Source organism: Palaemon carinicauda, chromosome 30 (assembly GCF_036898095.1).
Source record: "Palaemon carinicauda isolate YSFRI2023 chromosome 30, ASM3689809v2, whole genome shotgun sequence".
In the NCBI taxonomy this organism is placed as follows: domain Eukaryota; kingdom Metazoa; phylum Arthropoda; class Malacostraca; order Decapoda; family Palaemonidae; genus Palaemon; species Palaemon carinicauda.
Window position 1 is genome coordinate 61,424,673 of NC_090754.1, and position 23,115 is coordinate 61,447,787.

General features: G+C 34.2%; 2 protein-coding genes across 2 annotated transcripts in view; one reads left to right on the forward strand and one right to left on the reverse strand.

The window, feature by feature from the left end:
• Positions 1-23,115, forward strand: part of LOC137623210 (uncharacterized) — a 170,357-nt gene that overhangs the window by 60,725 nt on the left and 86,517 nt on the right. The gene's annotated exons all lie outside the window — the stretch shown is intronic.
• Positions 13,791-21,460, reverse strand: LOC137623580 (uncharacterized). Its single transcript, XM_068354412.1, has 2 exons — positions 21,092-21,460; positions 13,791-13,844 (listed from the first exon to the last, which is right to left on the reverse strand). Exons 1-2 carry the CDS (start codon positions 21,458-21,460, stop codon positions 13,791-13,793), a joined length of 423 nt encoding a protein of 140 aa, XP_068210513.1.

A 23,115-nucleotide genomic window follows, 5' to 3' on the forward strand; every position in this document is an offset into this window, starting at 1 on the left:
ATACATATATATATATATATATATATATATATATATATATATATATATATATATATATATATATGCCGCGATTCTTGAACTTATTGAATATTTTCTTAATTAGGCATATATTTCGGCAAAGTTTGTCATGATATGTTATAGTTTTTGTGCTTTACATTTTTACGTATTTTTTTAATTTACTTCTATGGCATTTTGATTCTCCTCACATATAGTACCAAATTTAGTAACAGAATTATTTGATTTGTCAGAAACTGGACAATTCATTGTAATGTTGCCAGAAAACTTTCAATCAATCAATCAATCAATCATTGTAATGTCATTATAAAATTGATACATTTTATTTTGTATTTTCATTAAGGATATTTTTAATTTTCTTTAGCATCTTTAAAGGGAAGAAACACCCGCTTGAAAAATTATATTCATATTTATATTTACATCTTTGCATTAATATTTGAACAATGAACAATCAATATTTTGTTTAAGAACATCTAACACTTTGTGTAAATGAGGATTAGGCTACAATATAATATTACTATAATTATTTTTATTATTAATCAAGCTAGACAAATATTTATCCAGAGGCATATAAGGCTATCAGATTGTCTCTCTCTCTCTCTCTCTCTCTCTCTCTCTCTCTCTCTCTCTCTCTCTCTCTCTCTCTCTCTCTCTCTCTCTCTAACGCGTAGGGAAAATAATATAAGAGTACAAATACCTAGCAGTAATCAGGTTACACATAATATTACTCACTAGGAATTTATTCTGGATATGAATGTTATTTTTCTGTTAATAAAAAATGAAACTGAACAACCTACATTTTCTTGTTAAAAAATTTGATTAAATTTCATGAGTGAATTATACTGTAGAACTAAATACAATGAATCTAACGGATTACATTCAGCTAATCAAATGGGATTATATTCTAACGGATTACATTCAGCTAATCAAATGGGATTATATTCTATCAGTGAAGTATGTAGGCTAATCACCTGATACAACTAATCAAATATGATTAGATTTGATACTTGGAGTAGGTGTTGCAGCTAATTAGGTGTAATTAGAGTTTAAAAGTGTAATAGGTGGAATGAAATAACTTGATGCAGCCAATCAAGTGTAATTAGGGTGTATAAGTGTAATGGGAGGAATGAAATAACTTGGTGCAGCCAATCAAGTGTAATTAGGGTGTATAAGTGTAATGGGAGGAATGAAATAACTTGGTACAGCCAATCAAGTGTAATTAGGGTGTACAAGTGTAATAGGAGGAATGAAATAACTTGGTACAGCCAATCAAGTGTAATTAGGGTGTACAAGTGTAATAGGAGGAATGAAATAACTTGGTGCAGCCAATCAACTGTAATTAGGGTGTATAAGTGTAATGGGAGGAATGAAATAACTTGATGCAGCCAATCAAGTGTAATTAGGGTGTATAAGTGTAATGGGAGGAATGAAATAACTTGGTACAGCCAATCAAGTGTAATTAGGGTGTACAAGTGTAATAGGAGGAATGAAATAACTTGGTGCAGCTAATCAACTGTAATTAGGGTGTATAAGTGTAATGGGAGGAATGAAATAACGTGATGCAGCCAATCAAGTGTAATTAGGGTGTATAAGTGTAATGGGAGGAATGAAATAACTTGGTGCATCCAATCAAGTGTAATTAGAGTCTATAAGTGTAATAGGTGGAATGAAATAACTTGGTGCAGCCAACAATTAAGTGTAATTAGAGTCCATAAGTGTAATAGGCTAGGTGGAATGAAATAACTTGATGCAGCCAATCAAGTGTATTTGGGGTCCATAAGTGTAATAGGTGGAAGAAAATAACTTGATGCAGCCAGTCAAGTTTAATTAGAGTCCATAAGTGTAATAGGTGGATGGAAATAACTTGATGCAGCCAGTCAAGTTTAATTAGAGTCCATAAGTGTAATAGGTGGAAGGAAATAACTTGATGCAGCCAGTCAAGTGTAATTAGGGTCTCTTAAGTGCAATAGGTGGAAGGAAATAACTTGATGCAGCCATTCAAATGTAATTAGGGTCTCTAAGTGCAATAGGTGGAAGGAAATAACTTGATGCAGCCATTCAAATGTAATTAGGGTCTCTAAGTGCAATAGGTGGAAGGAAATAACTTGATGCAGCCATTCAAATGTAATTAGGGTCTCTAAGTGCAATAGGTGGAAGGAAATAACTTGATGCAGCCATTCAAATGTAATTAGGGTCTCTAAGTGCAATAGGTGGAAGGAAATAACTTGATGCAGCCATTCAAATGTAATTAGGGTCTCTAAGTGCAATAGGTGGAAGGAAATAACTTGATGCAGCCATTCAAATGTAATTAGGGTCTCTAAGTGCAATAGGTGGAAGGAAATAACTTGATGCAGCCATTCAAATGTAATTAGGGTCTCTAAGTGCAATAGGTGGAAGGAAATAACTTGATGCAGCCATTCAAATGTAATTAGGGTCTCTAAGTGCAGTAGGTGGAAGGAAATAACTTGATGCAGCCAGTCAAGTGTAATTAGAGTCCATAAGTGCAATAGGTGGAAGGAAATAACTTGATGCAGCCATTCAAATGTAATTAGGGTCTCTAAGTGCAATAGGTGGAAGGAAATAACTTGATGCAGCCAGTCAAGTGTAATTAGAGTCCATAAGTGTAATAGGTGGAAGGAAATAACTTGATGCAGCCATTCAAATGTAATTAGGGTCTCTAAGTGCAATAGGTGGAAGGAAATAACTTGATGCAGCCAGTCAAGTGTAATTAGGGTCTATAAGTGTAATAGGTGGAATGAAATAACTTATGCAGCTAGGCAAGAGTGAGTGATTTCTCAGTTAAATAGGCAGACTTAGATACAGTTAATCAAATGGGTTAGGCTTAGTTGATCAAATAGAATTTAGGATTTCATTTTATCAGGGAAACTGATGTAATTGGAAAAAATAGTTGTAGAGTTATCCGCTGAAACAAATAGGGTCTGTTCCTGTAAGTGAATTAGATAGGATTAAGTTTCTTGTGTGAATCAGGTGCATTTTGACTATCAATTCATCCAGTTTGAGTAATATTATCAGTGCAAGAAATAGAGAAACTAATTGGCATATATTTCAGTAGAGACAAATAAGTTGAAATTGGTTATACATTTGAGTAACAAATCCGACAGGATTAGATTTACCGGATAAAATCAGTATGACCTTTGACAAATTTTGGAAATATCTTCCATGGATTTGTGCTGACCTAACCTTAAAGGTATAGTAAAAGCCACCAGGATTGCTCTTAGTTTATCAATAAAATTTAAAGACCCATAACTATCCAATTAAAAAATAAATGTTTAAATTAGTCATAGAATCTTGGCTTCATTTTAGCTTAGGAAAGGGGTATATTTCGGATTGAGTGTGTTAACCCATAGTTTCTGTGTGGTTTTAACGAGTATAACCATTCATGTCGGAAATTAGGTGTCAGTTCAGCTACTCTTTCCCTTACCGGTCAGGTAAGGACACATTTCCTTAGATGTGGTCGTATTAGGGTAGTCTCCACCCGTGCATTTCACCATTTCTGTTTTCCCTGAGGGGTCGCCCAATGTTGTCAGTCTTGGAGGGGGTCAACTTTGTCTAAAACTACTCATTAACGATAGAAATGTATTCCGGAACGATTGAAACATACCTAAAGATTATATTGTCTTATCTTTTCAACACAATATAGTCGCTGTTTAGCTATTGGATCATGGCTGTTTTTTTCATGCTATTTCATTTGTTAGGTGAGGCTTTCCGTTAGATCTCCGATGCCGTTCATTTTCACTGCTTCTAATGGCTAAATTGAGTCTAATGGCTAAATTGAGTCAACTTTGTCTAAAACTACTCATTAACGATAGAAATGTATTCCGGAACGATTGAAACATACCTAAAGATTAAGAAATTTGTCTTATCTTTTCAACACAATATAGTCGCTGTTTAGCTATTGGATCATGGCTGTTATTTTCATGCTATTTCATTTGTTAGGTGAGGCTTTCCGTTAGATCTCCGATGCCGTTCATTTTCACTGCTTCTAATGGCTAAATTGACATTGATTATGGGCTACTTTTTGTTGATCTAGTTCCTCAATGGCTAGATGACATGGATTTGTGAAGCTTCGCTAGGCCATCCAGCTTGGAGTGGATGCTGTCTATGGTGGAAACCAGAGCAGTCTTTCTTTTGATGAATTTCTTGAGCCGATCCTCGAGTTGTTCCTCGTGTAGTCTCAGCTTGTTCATGTCGGCCTCGATGGCGTTCAGCTTCAGCTGTGAAGTGGAAAGAGGCAGGTCATGAAAGCTCCTCAAAAATTTTTGAAGTTATTGTAGGCCTACTGTCGAGCACACGATTAAGGAAGCGTTTTAACATGATAAAACAACTTTCAAAAGGGAGATGCAATTAAAGCAGCACATCTAATGGAAATGCAGTTAAAATAGTTTAAAGGGAAATACGCACTAGAATTATTGTTGCTAAAATATATGTGAAAGTCAACCATTTGAAAATCTACAATAGTGTTACAAAATTTATAACAATATAAATAGGAGACTGGGGCTTTCACTAAGCGCTTAAACCAAAAGCTGAGTGTAATATTGAATTCACTATAAGTAAACAGAGAATTGGTAAATTAATGGCTGAATTATACACAAATCCACGAACTTCGGTGTCTCTTTTACATGTCTGTAGCAGTTCAACTCTTGTGTTTCTGACAAGGATGAAAGCCTCTAAATTTAATAAATGGTTCTCTATTACGTTGGTGTTTGTCTGGTTTTGACTACATGCACATACAGGAAAGACATAAATGTTTAGTTTTCATGCACGGCAAGCTCTTTCCAGCTTACAGAAAGCTAAAAAAATACCAATACATTAGATTGAAGTAAAATTAACCTTTCCTGGACATGACTATTAGATAGACCCTGACAGATACAAGTTAGATTCCAGATATTGTAGTTGGGTTTAGGTTATATGTTTAGGCAGGAAGTTTTGGGTGGGGGGCGGGGGGGGGATGCGATATTGAGACATGCTGTAGTCTCCATGCCAGCTTTGATACATACCAGAAGTGGTGACCCCGGGGTTGCCAGGTTGGCCTTTTTCAAGGCCAAAAAACTTCAAGTTTGGCCTTTTTTCTTGCTAGATACATAGATTTGCCCTTTTCGAAATTGGTTACCCTTGAAAAGTATATTTTCGGCCTTTTTCTACTATAAGGTTGGCCTTTTAAAGCTGCAGTTCATCAGACATTGGCCTTTTCTCACACACACACACACACACACACACACACACACACACACACACACACACACACACACACACACACACAAAGAAACGCTTATCTGTTTTGATGGGTATGATGAAGGTAGTTAGGCTACACTCCGCTACATCCCCCTTACTCCTATTTTCATTCCTGTCCTTTCTACTAAATATGCTGGCTTATTATTATTACTCTTTAGCTGTAGGATAAAAAAAGAAACGTAGATAACACGGAAGGATTGCCAGTTATACAACAAAGCAAGAGAAATCTAGGTACACACAGGATTTTCTCAAAATGATTAAATTGATTATGAACACGTGTCATTTAGTTTCTTTCTGAGGAGATTTAACTAAAGTTAGCTTGTGAAAATTACTCGGAATATTTTGCAATTTAACGATCACTTAATATAACCAGGAGAACTTTAGATAGGTCGATTATAGCAAGGCCCATAGAAGTTTCCACTGGCCTAACTGAGCTAACAGGCCTTACGGGTCCAAAGGATATTTTAAAGATAGACTTAAAATATTTCTTCTGTTAAAAGTCTATGCAGTGTTTTTACGATTCTTCGCTGCATTAATTTTTATCCTTCTATTGTAGGCTTCTTCCAATCCTTCTTTTCTCCTCCTTGCTATTATTATTATTATTATTATTATTATTATTATTAGTAGTAGTAGTAGTAGTAGTAGTAGTATTACTTGCTAATCTACAACCCTTAGTTGGAAAAGCAGGATGCCATAAGCCCAAGGCCTCTAACAGGAAAAATAATTCATTGAGGAAAGATAATAGATAAACTACATAGGCTATAAGAAGCAATGAATAACAATATGAAATATCTTGAAATCAGCAACAAGGTTAAAGTTTATCTATCATGTATAAGCAACGAAGAGAGAATAATGTGCCTGAGTGTACCTTTGAGCAAGAGGACTCTAACCCAACTGTTTAATTGTTCCTTTATAGTAGTAGGTTGGCCAGGGCACCAGCCACCCGTTGACATACTACCACTAGAGAGTTATGGGGTCTTTTGACTGGCCAGTCAGTTATACATTGGATCCTTCTCCCTAGTTATGGTTAATTATCCCTTTGCCTACACATACACCGAATAGAATGGCCTATTCTTTACATATTCACCTCTGTCCTCATACACCTGACAACACTAAGATCAACAAACACTTTCCTCTTGGTAAGGGTAGAAGAGACTCTTTAGCCATGGTAAGCAGCTCTTCTAGGAGAAGGACATTCCAAAATCAAACCATTGTTCTCTGGTCTTGGATAGTACCATAGCCTCTGTACCATGGCCTTTCACTGTCTTGGGTTAGAGTTCTCTGGCTTGAGGGTACACTCGGGCACTCTATTCTATCTTATTTCTCTTCCTCTTGTTAAAGTTTCTATAGTTTATATAGGAGACGTTAATTTTAATTTTGTTACTGGTTTTTAAATATCTTATTTTTCCATGTTTCCTTTCCTCACTGGGCTATTTTCCCTGTTGCAGCCCCTGGGCTTATAGCATTCTGCTTTTCCAACTAGGGTTGCAGCTTAGCAAGTAATAATAATAATAATAATAATAATAATAATAATAATAATAATAATAATAATAATAATGCTGCAATCTAATAAAAATTATCATATATATTTTTGTAACTTGAATATTATAACCACTTCAGATATAAGCTCAGTAGCCTAAAGATCTACTGATATGAGACACGATTAGCCTACTTGTAAAGATTTGAGAATGTAGGTTTTTGTATTATTATTATTATTATTATTATTATTATTATTATTATTATTATTATTATTATTATTATTATTATTATTATTATTATTATTATTATTCCGCATGTGGGTTTTGGACGCGTGGGATAATCAAACGCTCTCTCTCTCTCTCTCTCTCTCTCTCTCTCTCTCTCTCTCTCATAAATACGTCTTATCAGATTGTTTTTCACGTGGGCGTAGGCTTTTTTAATGATTCTGGAAGGTTCTAATATCTATTTCTATTGATTTTTTTTTACATTAATATACCCACCTACCAACAGCTTTTTTAAATTATAATGAATACATATCCAAGCATATATATATATATATATATATACATATATATGTGTATACAATATATACATACATGCACATATATATAGATATACATATATACATATATACATATATATACATACATACATACATATATATATATATATATATATACATACATACATACATACATATATATGTGTATACAGTATATACATACATGCACATATATATAGATATACATATATACATATATATACATACATACATATATATATATATATATATATATATATATATATATATATATATATATATACATAGACGAGGATGAGAGGAATGACAGCTGGTAAGTTTATAACTTTTCTGAAAGGCTTCAGAGTCTCTCTCTCTCTCTCTCTCTCTCTCTCTCTCTCTCTCTCTCATATTTAGGTCATGTGTATGTGTATATATATATATATGTAAATGTGTATATATATATATATATATATATATATATATATATATATATATATATATATATATATAATGTATATATATTTATATATATATATAATGTATATATATTTATTTATACAGTCTTCGGGAAATTAAAAGATAGAGAAGAGAGAGAGAGAGAGAGAGAGAGAGAGAGAGAGAGAGATTTGATAAGACACTTATCTATAAACCAATATATTATCAACTACAACGTCCAACAAAAATGTTTCTGAAGATCTTGCATAATCTGATTTCTTTCTTAAATCTGTCAAGATATTTATGTTTACGATTAAAAGAAAATTAAAACCATAATGAAAGTATCATAAAGGGAACAGACTGGAATAGAGTTTTATTAACAGGATTCAGATTCGAGAACCCAAACAATAGTAGAGTAATTCCATAGAAGGGTAGTGTCAACAGAGCACTTTGCACTGTGTACTGTGAGCATTATTTAAAAGGTGAGCCATATAATGAAGCTTTCCATTGTGCCCTACAGTACCCACTTTTTAGTTTATTTCTCTTCCTCTTGTTTTGTTAAAGTTTTTTTTATATTTTATATAGGAAATATTTATTTTAATATTACTGTTCTGAAAATGTTTTATTTTTTCTTGTTTCCTTTCCTCACTGGGCTATTTTCCCTGTTGGAGCCCCTGCTTTTCCAACTAGGGTTGTAGCTTAGCAAGTAATAATAATAATAATAGTAATAATAATGATAATAATAATAAGAAGAAGAAGAAGAAGAAGAATTAATGATTATTATTATAATTATAATTATCATTATGATTATTATAATTATAATTATAATAATAATAATGTCCTCCCCGTCCCCATGTGACCCAGATTCTATACAACATAGACTACCAACGGAATCTCTCTCAGTAAAGGCAAAAGTTTAATATCGGTAAATAATATTCTTCCAAGGATGGAATATTGATAAAATGTCGTGATCGCATGGGGCGATTTGACGGGAGAAAATCTAGCAACATTGTATATACAACACCCCCCCCCCCCTCCAAATAGCTGTTTTCGTTTACGGAGAAATCATGGGAAGTCATCAACATTTGTGGCATACGTTTGTTCTGAATGGTTAATGTTTCCATTTTTTAGACCAAATATTGTCATTTTCGGTTCCTGTGCCCTCATATTCACACCAAATGACTTGAGATTTCATATGAGGGTACCTTTGATGTAATTACGTTATTTGTATGTATCACCTCAAAATTATTAAATTTACTGATTTTTCGGCTATATGGATAAATTTGTCCTTTTTTTTTAATTTTTTTTTTTTCGGGATCGGCGAAATTAGGATTTATATTTTCCAGCGCTCGTGTTCCAGTGATACAGTTCCCCAATTTCGCCAGCGAGCGACGGGTTCCGTGGTTCGATATTGGGCAAGGATTCTAAATATTTGCGCTTATATTTTTCTATTCATTGGGTTGAATGCATGTTTTGTCAGTCGATTGCTGAGCTTGCAAATTTGTCGTTTAACGGGTTTGAGATGGTGATGGGAATGGAGAGTAAAAAATCGTTGATATTTCCGGATAAGAAAGAAATATTTAGATAAGTCATTGATTATTACAGCACCTCTTCAGGAAAATCCCCATCATATGTTTTGGCGTGTCGGATAAGTCTGACCCAAGGTCTGTCTATACATATATAAACCTTGGGTGTGACCCTTAATTTGACTGTTGTGTTTCACACAATCTCTAGTCTTCAATTACATCCGTTGATTTCAAACTGATGCCTACTATCTTCCATCTAACTTTTGCATTAATGTAAACCTGAAACTGAGATAGAGCATATAATCTCATCCTGATGAAAGATATTACTTACTTTATAGATTTTGAACCTGAAAACCGAGACTCACCGTCAAACTTATGTGTCTGGTACGAGCGGCAGTGGGCCAAAGTGACGCCTAAAAGTCAACTTGTACATACACGAAGCTCTAAGATCATCCCACAGAGGGTTGGATTTTAATTCTCTGTAACAGATCGATTTATTTCAGACATTACATTCAGTTTAACAGCAAGATTTGAAATTTGGTACACATAGACATTACGTTCATGCAAGTGACGTATTCATGCTGTATTTATTCATGACACAATAACTAAAGCTACTTTTAACATGTGGAGTCACGGTTTACACATAAACGAAACAGAAGGGTATATTATCTGGAGCTGAGATTGGGCAGAAATTCCGCTCATAAACTTACGTCAAAATTTCTCTTCTGTTTCGTTCATATTTACATTTTTAGGTTTTTATTAACGTTAATGGTTATATTTTTTTTATATATTATACATATACTTTTGGGTCTTGTAATTAGCTATATGCCTATAATTTCTGTTACTTTATCACTTTCTTTATATATATTGTTTACTTTATATCATATAAATATTTCCTATTTTTTATCATACTTATGACTTTTTCTATTACTATTGCTGTAAAATATTGTCGACTTTTATTGCTATTATATTTTTTTAATTTTTTTTTTATTCTATTACCAGCCTTTCTTCAATTATATCACTTGATAGAATTATTGGTTTATCATATATCATATATTTTATCATTATATCAAGACCAATTAGGTATATCAATTTCTATTACTTTTCCTCTAATTCATCTTTATCACCATTCAGAATCATTTATTTTCATTCTCATTATTTAGTTCATATTTCATTTCCTACTACTAACGTTTAATCTTCATTACTTTATAGTCTACCATTATCTTTAGAGTTTTATCATTATCACCTGGTTTATCTTTATTACTTCATGTTCTATAATCATCAATGATGTCAGTTATCCTATCTTCTATTATTTCAATTATCTTATCATTTATTATCTTTATTATTCTATCATCTCTGTATCCTATATTCTATAATCATCGTAATGACTGTTATCATGTATCATTTCAATTATCCTATCATTTATTATCTTCATTATTCTATCATCTCTGTATCCTGTATTCTATAATCATGGTAATTACTCTTATCATCTATTATTTCAATTATCCTATCATTTATTATCTTCATTATTCTATCATCTCTGTATCCTGTATTCTATAATCATGGTAATTACTCTTATCATCTATTATTTCAATTATCCTATCATTTATTATCTTCATTATTCTATCAAGTAATTACTCTTATCATCTATTATTTCAATTATCCTATCATTTATTATCTTCATTATTCTATCATCTCTGTATCCTGTATTCTATAATCATGGTAATTACTCTTATCATCTATTATTTCAATTATCCTATCATTTATTATCTTCATTATTCTATCAAGTAATTACTCTTATCATCTATTATTTCAATTATCCTATCATTTATTATCTTCATTATTCTATCATCTCTGTATCCTATATTCTATAATCATCGTAATTACTCTTATCATCTATTATTTCAATTATCCTATCATTTATTATCTTCATTATTCTATCACCTCTTATTTACATCACTCGCATCCTTTATCTTAATCCCTCCATATCCCCTTTCACCGTCTCACCTGTAGTTTGTCCGCCCTATTCGTCGTCTCCTTCTTCCGCTGAGATGAATGAAATCCTATCTTCCTTGAAACAGCCGCCGTGCGCACGACAGCGGCTACTGACGCAGTAATGATCCCTTTCCCGTCATTGGCAGCACGGCGGGACGTCAACGTACTCTTGGGGGAGGCCGAAGACCTCCGCCTCTTCTCAGCGAACGCCCTCAGCCGAGGGGAATCCGACGTAGGGCTGGCAGCGCCCTTATTATCCCCGCCTCTCAAAGGAGGTACGGAGGAGGTTGAGCCGCGAGATTTTCTCCTCGCCCTTTCTTGGTTTTTGAAGGAGACGACGGCGTCGATCTTCGGGTGCTTGAGGAGCCTCATTAAGGTCAGGTCCATCTTGCAAAAAAACTGGGGCTTTGGGGGTGGCTTGCTGAAAACTGGATCTTAGGGGTGGGCTTGCAAAAAACTGGATCTTAGGGGTGGGCTTGCAAAAAACTGGGTCTTGGGGTGGCTTGCAAAGAACTGGGTCTTGCAGAAAACTAGGTCTAGGGGGTGGCTTGCAAAAAACTGGGTCTTTGGGGGTGACTTGCAAAAAACTGTGGCTTTGCGGGTGGCTTGCTGAAAAGTGGGTCTTGGGGGTGGCTTGCTAAACACTGGGTCTTTTGGGGTGGATTGCAAAAAACTGGGTCTTTGGGGTGGCTTGCAGAAAACTGTGTCTTGGAGGTGGCTTGCAAAAAACTTGGTCTTGGGGGTGGCTTGCAGAAAACTGGGTCTTGAGGGTGGCTTGCAAAAAACTGGGTCTTGGGGGTGGCTTGCAGAAAACTGTGGCTTTGCGGGTGGCTTGCTGAAAAGTGGGTCTTTGGGGGTGGCTTGCAAAAAACTGGGTCTTTGGGGGTGGCTTGCAAAAAACTGGGTCTTTGGGGGTGGCTTGCAAAAAACTGGGTCTTTGGGGGTGGCTTGCAAAAAACTGGGTCTTGGAGGTGGCTTGCAAAAAACTGGGTCTTGGGGGTGGCTTGCAAAAAACTGGGGGCTGTCGGATAAGCCACTAGATATGTCAATTCAGATCAAATTAAAGTTAGATTTCTTTTACGTTATAATGTTTCTTTGTTTTACTCCAAATTGCTAATTCATATTGAAAATTGCTTGGACACTGAAGTGTCAGATGTTTTCTGCTGAGTTGGCGAATTTTACTGAAAGAATCAGAGCTTTTTAAAGTCTTACGCTGATTAATTTCCGGAGTTGCCACTGGAAACGGAACATCCAAGTCAGATTTTTGGTTTATATCTGTGATATGCCATTTTATAACACACTCATAGAGAACAAATATTATTTCTTCCCGAGATTTACGATTTCGCCAAGAAAAATTAGTCTTCCTATACCTGGATTTTATCTCATGTGAAAAAAGGAAATTTGATAAATCTTTTCCCTTCTCTTTCGATGTTTCTTGTGTTACGAGCAAAATGTAAATTTTAGGAGGATTTTATTTATAATTTTGTCGAATGAATCTAGTTTCATGTAGAAATATATCTTGGTAAATAATAGTATATCTATGCAATCATCGTTTTTCCAAAGGCTAAGGATGATTCTGGCAGTTTCAAATTTTTCAAAGCTCTGAAATTACACGAGAAACTATAATTAGCAACAAGATTTTCTAATTTGATAAGGTTGCAATTTCACACAGGCTAAAGCACTTAAAAACAGCGTTTTCTATTAAATATCTGCTGCTATTCTTTCCTCCTTATCCTTTCCTTAGTCTTCTTGTCCAGTGACTATTTCTTTTCAACGTTTGCCCTTTTTAATTTCAATATCACTACCAATTGCGAAAACCTGATAGACGCCCAATCACATCGCAACTGATTCGCATGTCGATCTGTCTGATGTCTCAATAGCTCTGGGTATGCCTGAGTTCTCTGGGTGTCTTGTTCCGTCTGAATTCTTCTGTGTCTGGATCTCTCCGAATTCCCTGGACGTATTGACTTGTACAATTTTTCTGGGCGTTTTCACCTGTACAATTTCTCCGAACGTCTTGACCTGTTTAAATTCTGTGGACCTTTTGATCTGCCTAATTTCTCTAGATGTCCTGGTCTGTAAGAATTCTCTTGAAGTCTTGTTCAGTGCAGATTCTCCCAAAGCGTCTTTTATCTGTCTAAATGACCCCAAAACACCCTTGTCTGTCTGAATTCTCTGCATGCAGTGGTCAATCTGGATCCCCTCAAGACACTTCTGCCATGGAAGTGATCTCAGGACGCCTTGCCACATAAGATTCTCTCTGAAGACCACTGTGGACTGCACCAGTAGCAGGCTAGACGTGACTGACGGAGTGGCACCGGCTGGAAGTCTCTCACTCAATTTCCTCTCCCATCCGTTATTCTTTTGTCTCCCTTCACGCATGGATGGCGTCATCGGCTAGAATATTTTGTTTATGATGTTTTCGGGCAAATAACAAGAATCGAGCGATACGCCAATTATTACTCGCCAGCCATCGGCAAAGGAAAGTCATGCACCTTATTCGTTTACGACGGAAATTCACGTTTTATTCATTTTTCACTTTCATGCAATGTTGCAACATAATGTCAAGGCTGTTTGCTTTTTTTTCGTTTTGGACGTCTCTTGATATTTTTCTTCCTCTGTAATAGATAAATAAGTTCATATTTTATTCTTAAAATAATATAATTTTTGCTTGAATTTTATTCTTACAGTCTATTGAAATATTAATTTAGTTTCTGATTGAAAAAAAAAAAGACTATCTTATTTAGAAAATAATTTTGTACTTTAAAAAGATTAAATTTCTTTGAAGAAAATGATTAAATTTCTTATTGAAAAGAGATTTTATCATTTCTTTTTAAGCATTTTTATAAGGTAAAAATAAGCAACAATACATAAAAATGACTTGGTGTATTTTTGGGGTTATTTAGTGATAATGAAATTAACCATTTGACCATGCCGAATTATAGGCATACTGTGTTATTATCATTAGAATTAAACGTTAGTTAAAGCAAAGATAGACTTACCCAATAAGCCAAAAAGAAGGAACACTCTCACTACATCATCTTACATATTCATACACGCGCACACACACACACACATCACACACACACACACACACACACACATATATATATATATATATATGCGTATATATATGTATATATATGTATATGTATATATATATATATATATAATAGACTACATGCATTCATTCATATATATACATATAAAAATGTTTATATATGTATATATATATATATATATATGTATGTATACACACACATGTTTTATACATATATATTTTATATACAAATTTATATATATGTATATTTATATATATACATATATATATATATGTATATATATATGTATATATATATATATATATATGTGTGTGTGTGTGTGTGTGTGTGTGTTTATAGATTTCAAAATGTTATACGAGTTCAACTTCTACACTACGATCTGTAAGGATGTGTCTACTGGTGTCTTAGCATATTACCAGAATTTGACTGGTTTATATATATATATATATATATATACACACATATATGTATATATATATATATATATACACATATATGTATATATATATATATATATATATAATACTCCTTATAACATTAGATTCTCTCTACCTAGGGTTCAGAACCCAAAGAGAAATCAACTCAAAAGATAACAGTTTCATGGTCCTGGGTTCGATTCCTTGGCCTACCGATGCTATTATCTTTGAGTTGATTCTCCTTTGGGCCTCTGATCCCGAGGTAGAAAGAATCCAGATGTTATTAGGAGTATCATATATATATATATATATATATATCAGTCATATATATATATATATATATGTATAATATATGGCTTATATGAATATATATGAGAAACAACTCTTAAATGTGCAAAATTATCATCTATATATGTATATATATATATATATATATGTGTGTGTGTGTGTGTTTATATATATATACATATATATATAAATATATATATATATATATATATATATCTGATCACCATCATCATCTCCTCCTTTGCCTATTGACGCAAAGGGCCTCGGTTAGATTTCGGCAGTCGTCTCTATCTTGAGCTTTTAATCTAATACTTCTCCATTCATCATCTTCTACTTCGCGCTTCATAGTCCTCAGCCATGTAGGCCTGGGTCTTCCAACTCTTTTAGTGCCTTGTGGAGCCCAGCTGAACGTTTGGTGAACTAATCTCTCTTGGGGAGTGCGAAGAGCATGCCCAAACCATCTCCATCTACCCCTCATCATGATCTCATTTACATATGGCACTCGAGTAATCTCTCTTATAGTTTCATTTCTGGTCCCGTCTTGCCCTTTAAATCCCAAGATCCTTTTGAGGGCTTTGTTCTCAAATCTACTAAATCTACAGGAGATTGTTTCATTGTTATACCATGATTCATGTCCAGAAAGTAACACCGATCTCAATAAACTAATATATAGTCTGATTTTTATATGAAATTTCAGGCGATTTGATTTCCAAATTTTACTTAACCTAGTCATTGTCTGATTTTCTTTTTTCAATCTTTCACTAAACTCTAATTCTAAAGACCCTGTATTGGAGATCATAGTTCCTAAATACCTAAGGGATTCTATCGCATTAATCCTTTCTCCTGCCAATGATATTTCATCTTTTATTATATACTCCGTTCTCATTATCTGTGTCTTCTATTTATCATCAGTCCAAGCTCACGAGATATTTCTTGCATTCTGGTAAGCAAGCATTGCAAACCCTGTGGTGTTCTGCTAACAAGGACAGCATCATCAGCATAATCTAGGTCTGCTAAATACCTATTACCTATATATATATATATATATATATATATATGTATATATATATATATATATATATGTACATATGTATATATATATATTATATATTATATATATATATATATATATATTTCTTATAGAAATGCATACATAAATTTATAATCTAGATATACAAATACTCGAATGTTTGTGAATATATATATATATATATATATATAGAGGTAGTAGGTTGGCCTGGGCACCAGCCGCCCGTTGAGATACTACCGCTAGAGAGTTATGGGGTCCTTTGACTGGCCAGGCAGTACTACATAGGACCCTTCTCTCTGGTTACGGTTCTTTCCCTTTGCCTACACAGACACCGAATAGTCTGGCCTATCCTTTACAGATTCTCCTCTGTCCTCATACACCTGACAACACTGCGATTACTAGACAATTCTTCTTCACCCAAGGGGTTAACTACTCCTCTTGGTAGGGGTGGAAGAGACTCTTTGGCTGTGGTGAGCGGCTCTTCTAGGAGGGGGGCACTCCAGAGTCAAGCCGTTGTTCTCTATTCAAGGGTGGTGCCGTGGCCTCTGTACCATGGTCTTACACTGCCTTGGGTTGGAGTTCTCTTGCTTGAGGGTACACTCGGGCACACTTTTCTATCTAGTTTCTTTTCCTCTTCTTCTGTTAAAGTGTTTATAGTTTAAATAGGAAATATTTATTTTAATATTGTTACTACTGTATTCCTAAAATATTTTATTTTTCCTTATTTCTTTGTTTCCTTTCCTTACTGGGCTATTTTCCCTGTTGGGGCCCCTGGGCTTGTAGCATCCTGCTTTTCCAACTAGGGTTGTAGCTTAGCATTTAATAATAATAATAATAATAATATATATATATGTATATATGTATATATATATATATGTATATATATATGTATATATATACATATATATATATATATATATATACACATATACATATATATATTCACAAACATTCGAGTATATGTATATCTAGAGTATAAATTTATGTATGCATTTGTATAAGAATCTTCGAATGTAGAATCCTTACAAATTTGATTTTAAAGGAAAACAAAAGAAAAATGTAAGTTAGTTTAACGTAAATATGAGGATACGGCATAAACACCTGAAGACAACCTCTAGAAGACAATTATGTGATAATTGATATTCAAATCTTCAAGGATTTCTGGCTCTAATATCTCTCTCTCTCTCTCTCTCTCTCTCTCTCTCTCTCTCTGTATATATATATATATATACATAATTTATATAAATATATATGAATATGTATATACATATGTATATATACAGTATATATATACATATATATATATACATATATATAAATTTATATACATATGTATATATACAGTATATATATACATCTATATACATATATATACATTATATATACACATATATATAGGCCTATATACATATACATATATATATATATACATTATACATATATATACATATATACATATATATATTCATATATTTATATACTGTATATTTACATATATATATATATATATATATATTATATATAGATACGCACACACATGCACACAAACACACACACACACACACACACATATATATATATATATATATGTGTGTGTGTGTGTGTGTGTGTGTGTACCATATTATTGAATTCACTTTACCTACGAAGTAACATATGCAAAAGAAAATCAAGTATTATCTGTTTACCAAGCCGGGCCAAGATTCGACCCTGTCTTATCCATTAGACTATCAATAGCAATTATCCTATGAAATTCATCTCCTGTCATGTTATATCTATTGTGGAATGATTGATATTGATATTATTGGTTTGGTATTGTTTGAAAGTAAGAAAGACACACAAAACATACCTTATATATCGTGACTCCAAGAGATTGCTGCTATAACACCTCTCAGTGAACGATTAATGCAGAATGACACTCTCTTGAACTCACCTGCTGGAAGAAATCTCTCTCTCTCTCTCTCTCTCTCTCTCTCTCTCTCTCTCTGGCCGAAGTGCTGAAGGCGACTGCCCACGCACATGTGTGGATAGTTGGAATTGAGAGAGAGAGAGAGAGAGAGAGAGAGAGAGAGAGAGAGAGAGGTGATTGACATGTGATGCTGTGCTTAAGAAATATTTTCCACAAAGAAATATACATTTTACATATTAATGAAGAACGAAAAGTATTAATCATTCTTGAGAGAAAGGACGAGTTTGTTATAATTTTTTTTTTTTATTTAGCCTTTGCTTTTCTCATATTTTAGTAATAATAATAATAATAATAATAATTCAAGCTTTGTTCTAACTGATTTAAGAGGCTTATATTGAAATATAAATATAAAGTCTCTCTCTCTCTCTCTCTCTCTCTCTCTCTCTCTCTCTCTCTCTCTCTGTATTTTTCAAATTAATGTTATTATCTTATTTAAAGTCCTAATAAGCCATTTTTATAATGCTTCGATACCCTAGTATAACTGACAAATTAAGGCATAATAGATCATATGTACTATTGTTATTACCTCCGCCAAGGAGGTTTTGCAATCGAATCTGTTTATTTGCTTTTGTTTGTCTGTGGATATTTGCCTGTGGATAGGATTACGTCAAATCTACTTGACGGATTTTGATAAAATTTTCACCGAAGATAGACCTTAGGACATGGACGAGGGGGGAGGGGGAGGGGGGCTTGTATCCGTTTACTAAAGGGTGGACTGGTGGGTTGTACGCTATGAACAATCCACTGACTGACCAAATGCCTGTCAAGTGTTATACCAAGAGAGACAGAGAGAGAGAGACTAAATATTTTCGTCTTTGCCCCTCTCCATAATGTCTATTCGACTGACTATTAAAGGTATTGACTAAGATGATTCGTTTTGCTTTGCGTTTGAAAAAAATATATTGAAATGCAATGATGGTGTGTTTAATAGTCGAAAAATTCTAATACGATACTATCTGGATCGTTCACGATGCATCCGGTGCATCTGCACCTATGATCTTTTGCACAAATCCTACTGCCTTTCTCACTTCCCCCATTCAATGTCAACTATTATATCACCTTGCCACCCATCATTTCCATTTTTTACACCCTCCATTACTTTATCTTCCTAGTTCTTAATTAGTTTCATTGCCTTCTCCTTATTCACGATTATTCTCCAAAATTTTGATTAGTATAAGCGCAATCAAACTTTTGTCAGCTTCAGCAGTTTCTCGTCAGAGTTCCAAATTAGCACAGGATCGTCTGAAGATATCATCTGCTCCCCACTCCTTTCACAAATTACTCTTACACATACATACATATAATATATATATAATGTATGTATATATATATATATATATATATATATATATATGTGTGTGTATGTGTGTAAGTGTGTGTGTACTGTATATATACACTATATTCAAAGGAAATTTTCTTACCCAAAATGTGCATATAAAGCAGTAAAGACAATAACAAAGGCACGTATACGTCTATTCCAATCTATATAGGTAGCTATCTATTTATACATCTATATATGTAGACACGCACACACAAATACACACACATATATGTATGTATATATATGTGTGTGTGTATATATATATATATATATATATATATAAAGATATTTTGTTTAATTTTGTTCTGGAGGGAAGTGACAAATAAGAGAGACGATGACAGAAGGAAAAAAAGGTTTAAAAAAGGTCAAGGGGTCACATTAAAGGGGAAGATGAATATCACTAAATCACCATCAGTCTACTGTAAGGAGATGCATCACTTTAACGAACTCGAAGACTCTGAGTTATTATTATTATTATTATTATTGTTGTTGTTGTTGTTGTTATCTAAGATACAACCCCAGTTGGAAAAGCAGGATGCTACAAGCCCAAGGGCTCCAACAGGGAAAAACAGCCAAGTGATGAAAGGATATAAGTAAATAGATAAAATACAAAAGGAGTAATGAATAAAACGAAATATTTCAGGAATAGTGATATTATTCAAATAGATCTTTCATAAATGAACTAAAAACAGACGAATGCCTGCTTGTTCATCATAAAAACGTTCGCTGGAAGTTTGAACTTTTGAAGTTCCACCGATTCAACTACCCGATTAGGAAGATCACTCCATTAATTGGTCATAGCTGGAACAAAACTTCTAGAATGCTGTGTAGTATTGAGTCTTATTATGGAGGCCTGACTATTAGAATTAATTGCATTGTAGATTTGTTATGGCAAAGTTGGCGAGGATAAAGCTCGATATACTATTTTTTTTTCCCACAGCCAAAATAGTGTTTTTACACACTTAATGAGGCATCTCTATAAGTATATATATTATATATATATATATATATATATATATATATATATATATATATATATATATATATATATATATTAATATATATTATATATATATATGTATACATATATATATATATATATATATATATATATATGTGTGTGTGTGTGTGTGTGTGTATATATATATATATATATATATATATATATATATATATATATATATATATATTTCTTCTTCCCAACCGTTATCCTTACATTAAAGGGTTGGTTGCCTGATGCGGCGTCTCCAATGCCTTCGATCAAAAGTATCCTCTTCCACCAAACCTCTATTCTCCATGTCTCACCTTATCTCGCCATCTAATTCTCTGCCTCCTTCTTGATCTTCTCCCCCCTAACAGGTTCCTCCCAAACCCTCCTCACTACCTCCCCACCATGTATCCTCGACACGTGCCCACACCATATCAGTCGTGAAACTCTTATCATATCAGTAATCTTCACTACACCTGCCGTCTTCTTATTTCATCTTTTTCCAATCTTTCAGTGATATTCCCATAATCCACCTTAGCATTCTCATCTCTGTTCTCTCAAGCTTTGCTTCCATTATTCGTCTTAAAAGCCCAAGTTTCTGATCCATACATTAACACTGGTCTTATCACTGTGCTATAGATCTTGACTTTTACCTTGTTTTGCGTTTTCCTATCACGTACCACTCCAGCTACCTCCCTCCAGTTTCCCCATGCTGCTTTTAGCCTTTTCCCAACTTCAGCCTCACCTCCTCCCTCCTGATTTATTATAGATCCCAAGTATCAAAGTTGTTCTACCTGTTTTATAACTGCTCTCCTACTTTCATGCATGGCTATCCTGTCCCTACCTTCCTTACTGCTACCCATGGCTTCAGTCTTATCCACATTCACCCTCAAACCACCCTTTTCCAAAGTCTCTTGCCACTCTTCCACCCTTCTCTGAAATTCTTCCTCATTTCCAGCAGTTATCACCAAATCATCTGCATATAGCAACTCCCACACTCCTTTATATCTGATCCCTTCAATTAACACATCCCAGACCAACACAAATAAAACCCGACTTGATGCTGACCCCTGATGTAATTCAACACAAACTTTCAAGGTTTCTGTTCCTCCAACTACTGTTATTACTTTTGTCCTTGTTCTTTTGTAAATCATCTGTATCATTCTGACCAACTTCTATGGGACTTTCTTCTTCCTCAAGCACCAAAACATCACTTCCGGTATTCTGTCATAAGCCTTCTCTAAATCTACAAAAGTACAGAAGAGCTTCTGATTTCCATCTAGTCTCTCTCCCTCCAACTGCCTTAGTATAAAGATGGCATCCACAGTCCCTCTCCCAGTCTTGAATCTATACTGCTGTTTCCCAATCTTTACAAATTCTCTCAATCTCTTATCTATTACCATCTCTAACACTTTCTCTGTTAATTTAATTCCCCTGTAGTTATTGCATTCCATAGTGTCACCTATATATATATATATATATATATATATATATATATATATATATAATTTTAGGTCACGCTCAGCTCTTTCTATCCATTGGGTAGAGAGTAGTCATACCATAGTAAGAGAGGGGAGTCTGTGTGTACATATCTATCTAAATGTCTAGCCATCTTATTTGGCGGATCGCATACACGTGTATATATATATATATATATATATATATATATATATATATATACACACGTATACATACACACGAAATTTTACATATATTTTACTTAACTTATTGAAGTGTCGTGTCCTGGACGTTGGCGGTCAGAGGCCTCCCCCTCTCTCTGTCTTTAGCCCTTTGTATCACTTGATTCGGAGTATAATTATCCACCAAGCCTACCACAATACTGTCGATGTACAGTACTTCGCCTTCTGCCTACCCATCGATCTCCTCCCTTCTTTCCTCCCAGTGAAACATCCATATACCAAGGCATTTCCCTCAATTTTGGGCGGTAGCCGACACCAACAATGAAACAAAACAAAAAGGGGAGCTCTACTCTCTATGTTCCTTCAGCCTAACCAGGGACTCAACCGAGTTCAGCTGGTACTGCTAGGGTGCCACAGCCCAACCTCCCACATTTCCACCACAGATGAAGCTTCATAATGCTGACTCCCCTACTGCTGTTACCTCCGCGGTCATCTAAGGCACCGGAGGAAGCAGCAGGGCCTACTGGAACTGCGTCACAATCGCTCGCCATTCATTCCTATTTCTAGCACGCTCTCTTGCCTCTCTCACATCTATCCTCCTATCACCCAGAGCTTTCTTCACACCATCCATCCACCCAAACCTTGGCCTTCCTCTTGTACTTCTCCCATCAACTCTTGCATTAAGTGGTGTATTTTCTCTCTTCTTATGATATGCCCAACCAAAACTCTGTTGTCTCTTTCTTAGTTCATTCACCATTGGTCTCTACACTCAGTCTTGTTATTGCCTCATTTGTTACTCTGTCACTCCGAGATATTCTAAGCATCCTCCTCTAAAATCATATCTGTGCTGAATTTAGCTGGTTTCTCAGTGCTCTCGTTGTTGTCCAACTCTCTGATCCATACATAAGGATATTATTATTATTATTATTATTATTATTATTATTATTATTATTATTATTATTATTATTATTATTATTACTTGCTAGGCTCTAACCATGGTTGGAAAAGCAGGATGCTACAAGTCCAGGGGCACCAACAGGGAAAATAACCCAGTGAGGAAAGAAAACAAGGATAACTAAAATATTTTAAGAACAGTAACAACATTGAAATAAATGTTTACTATATAAATTATAAAATACTAACAAAACTGGAGGAAGAGAAATTAGATAGAATAGTGT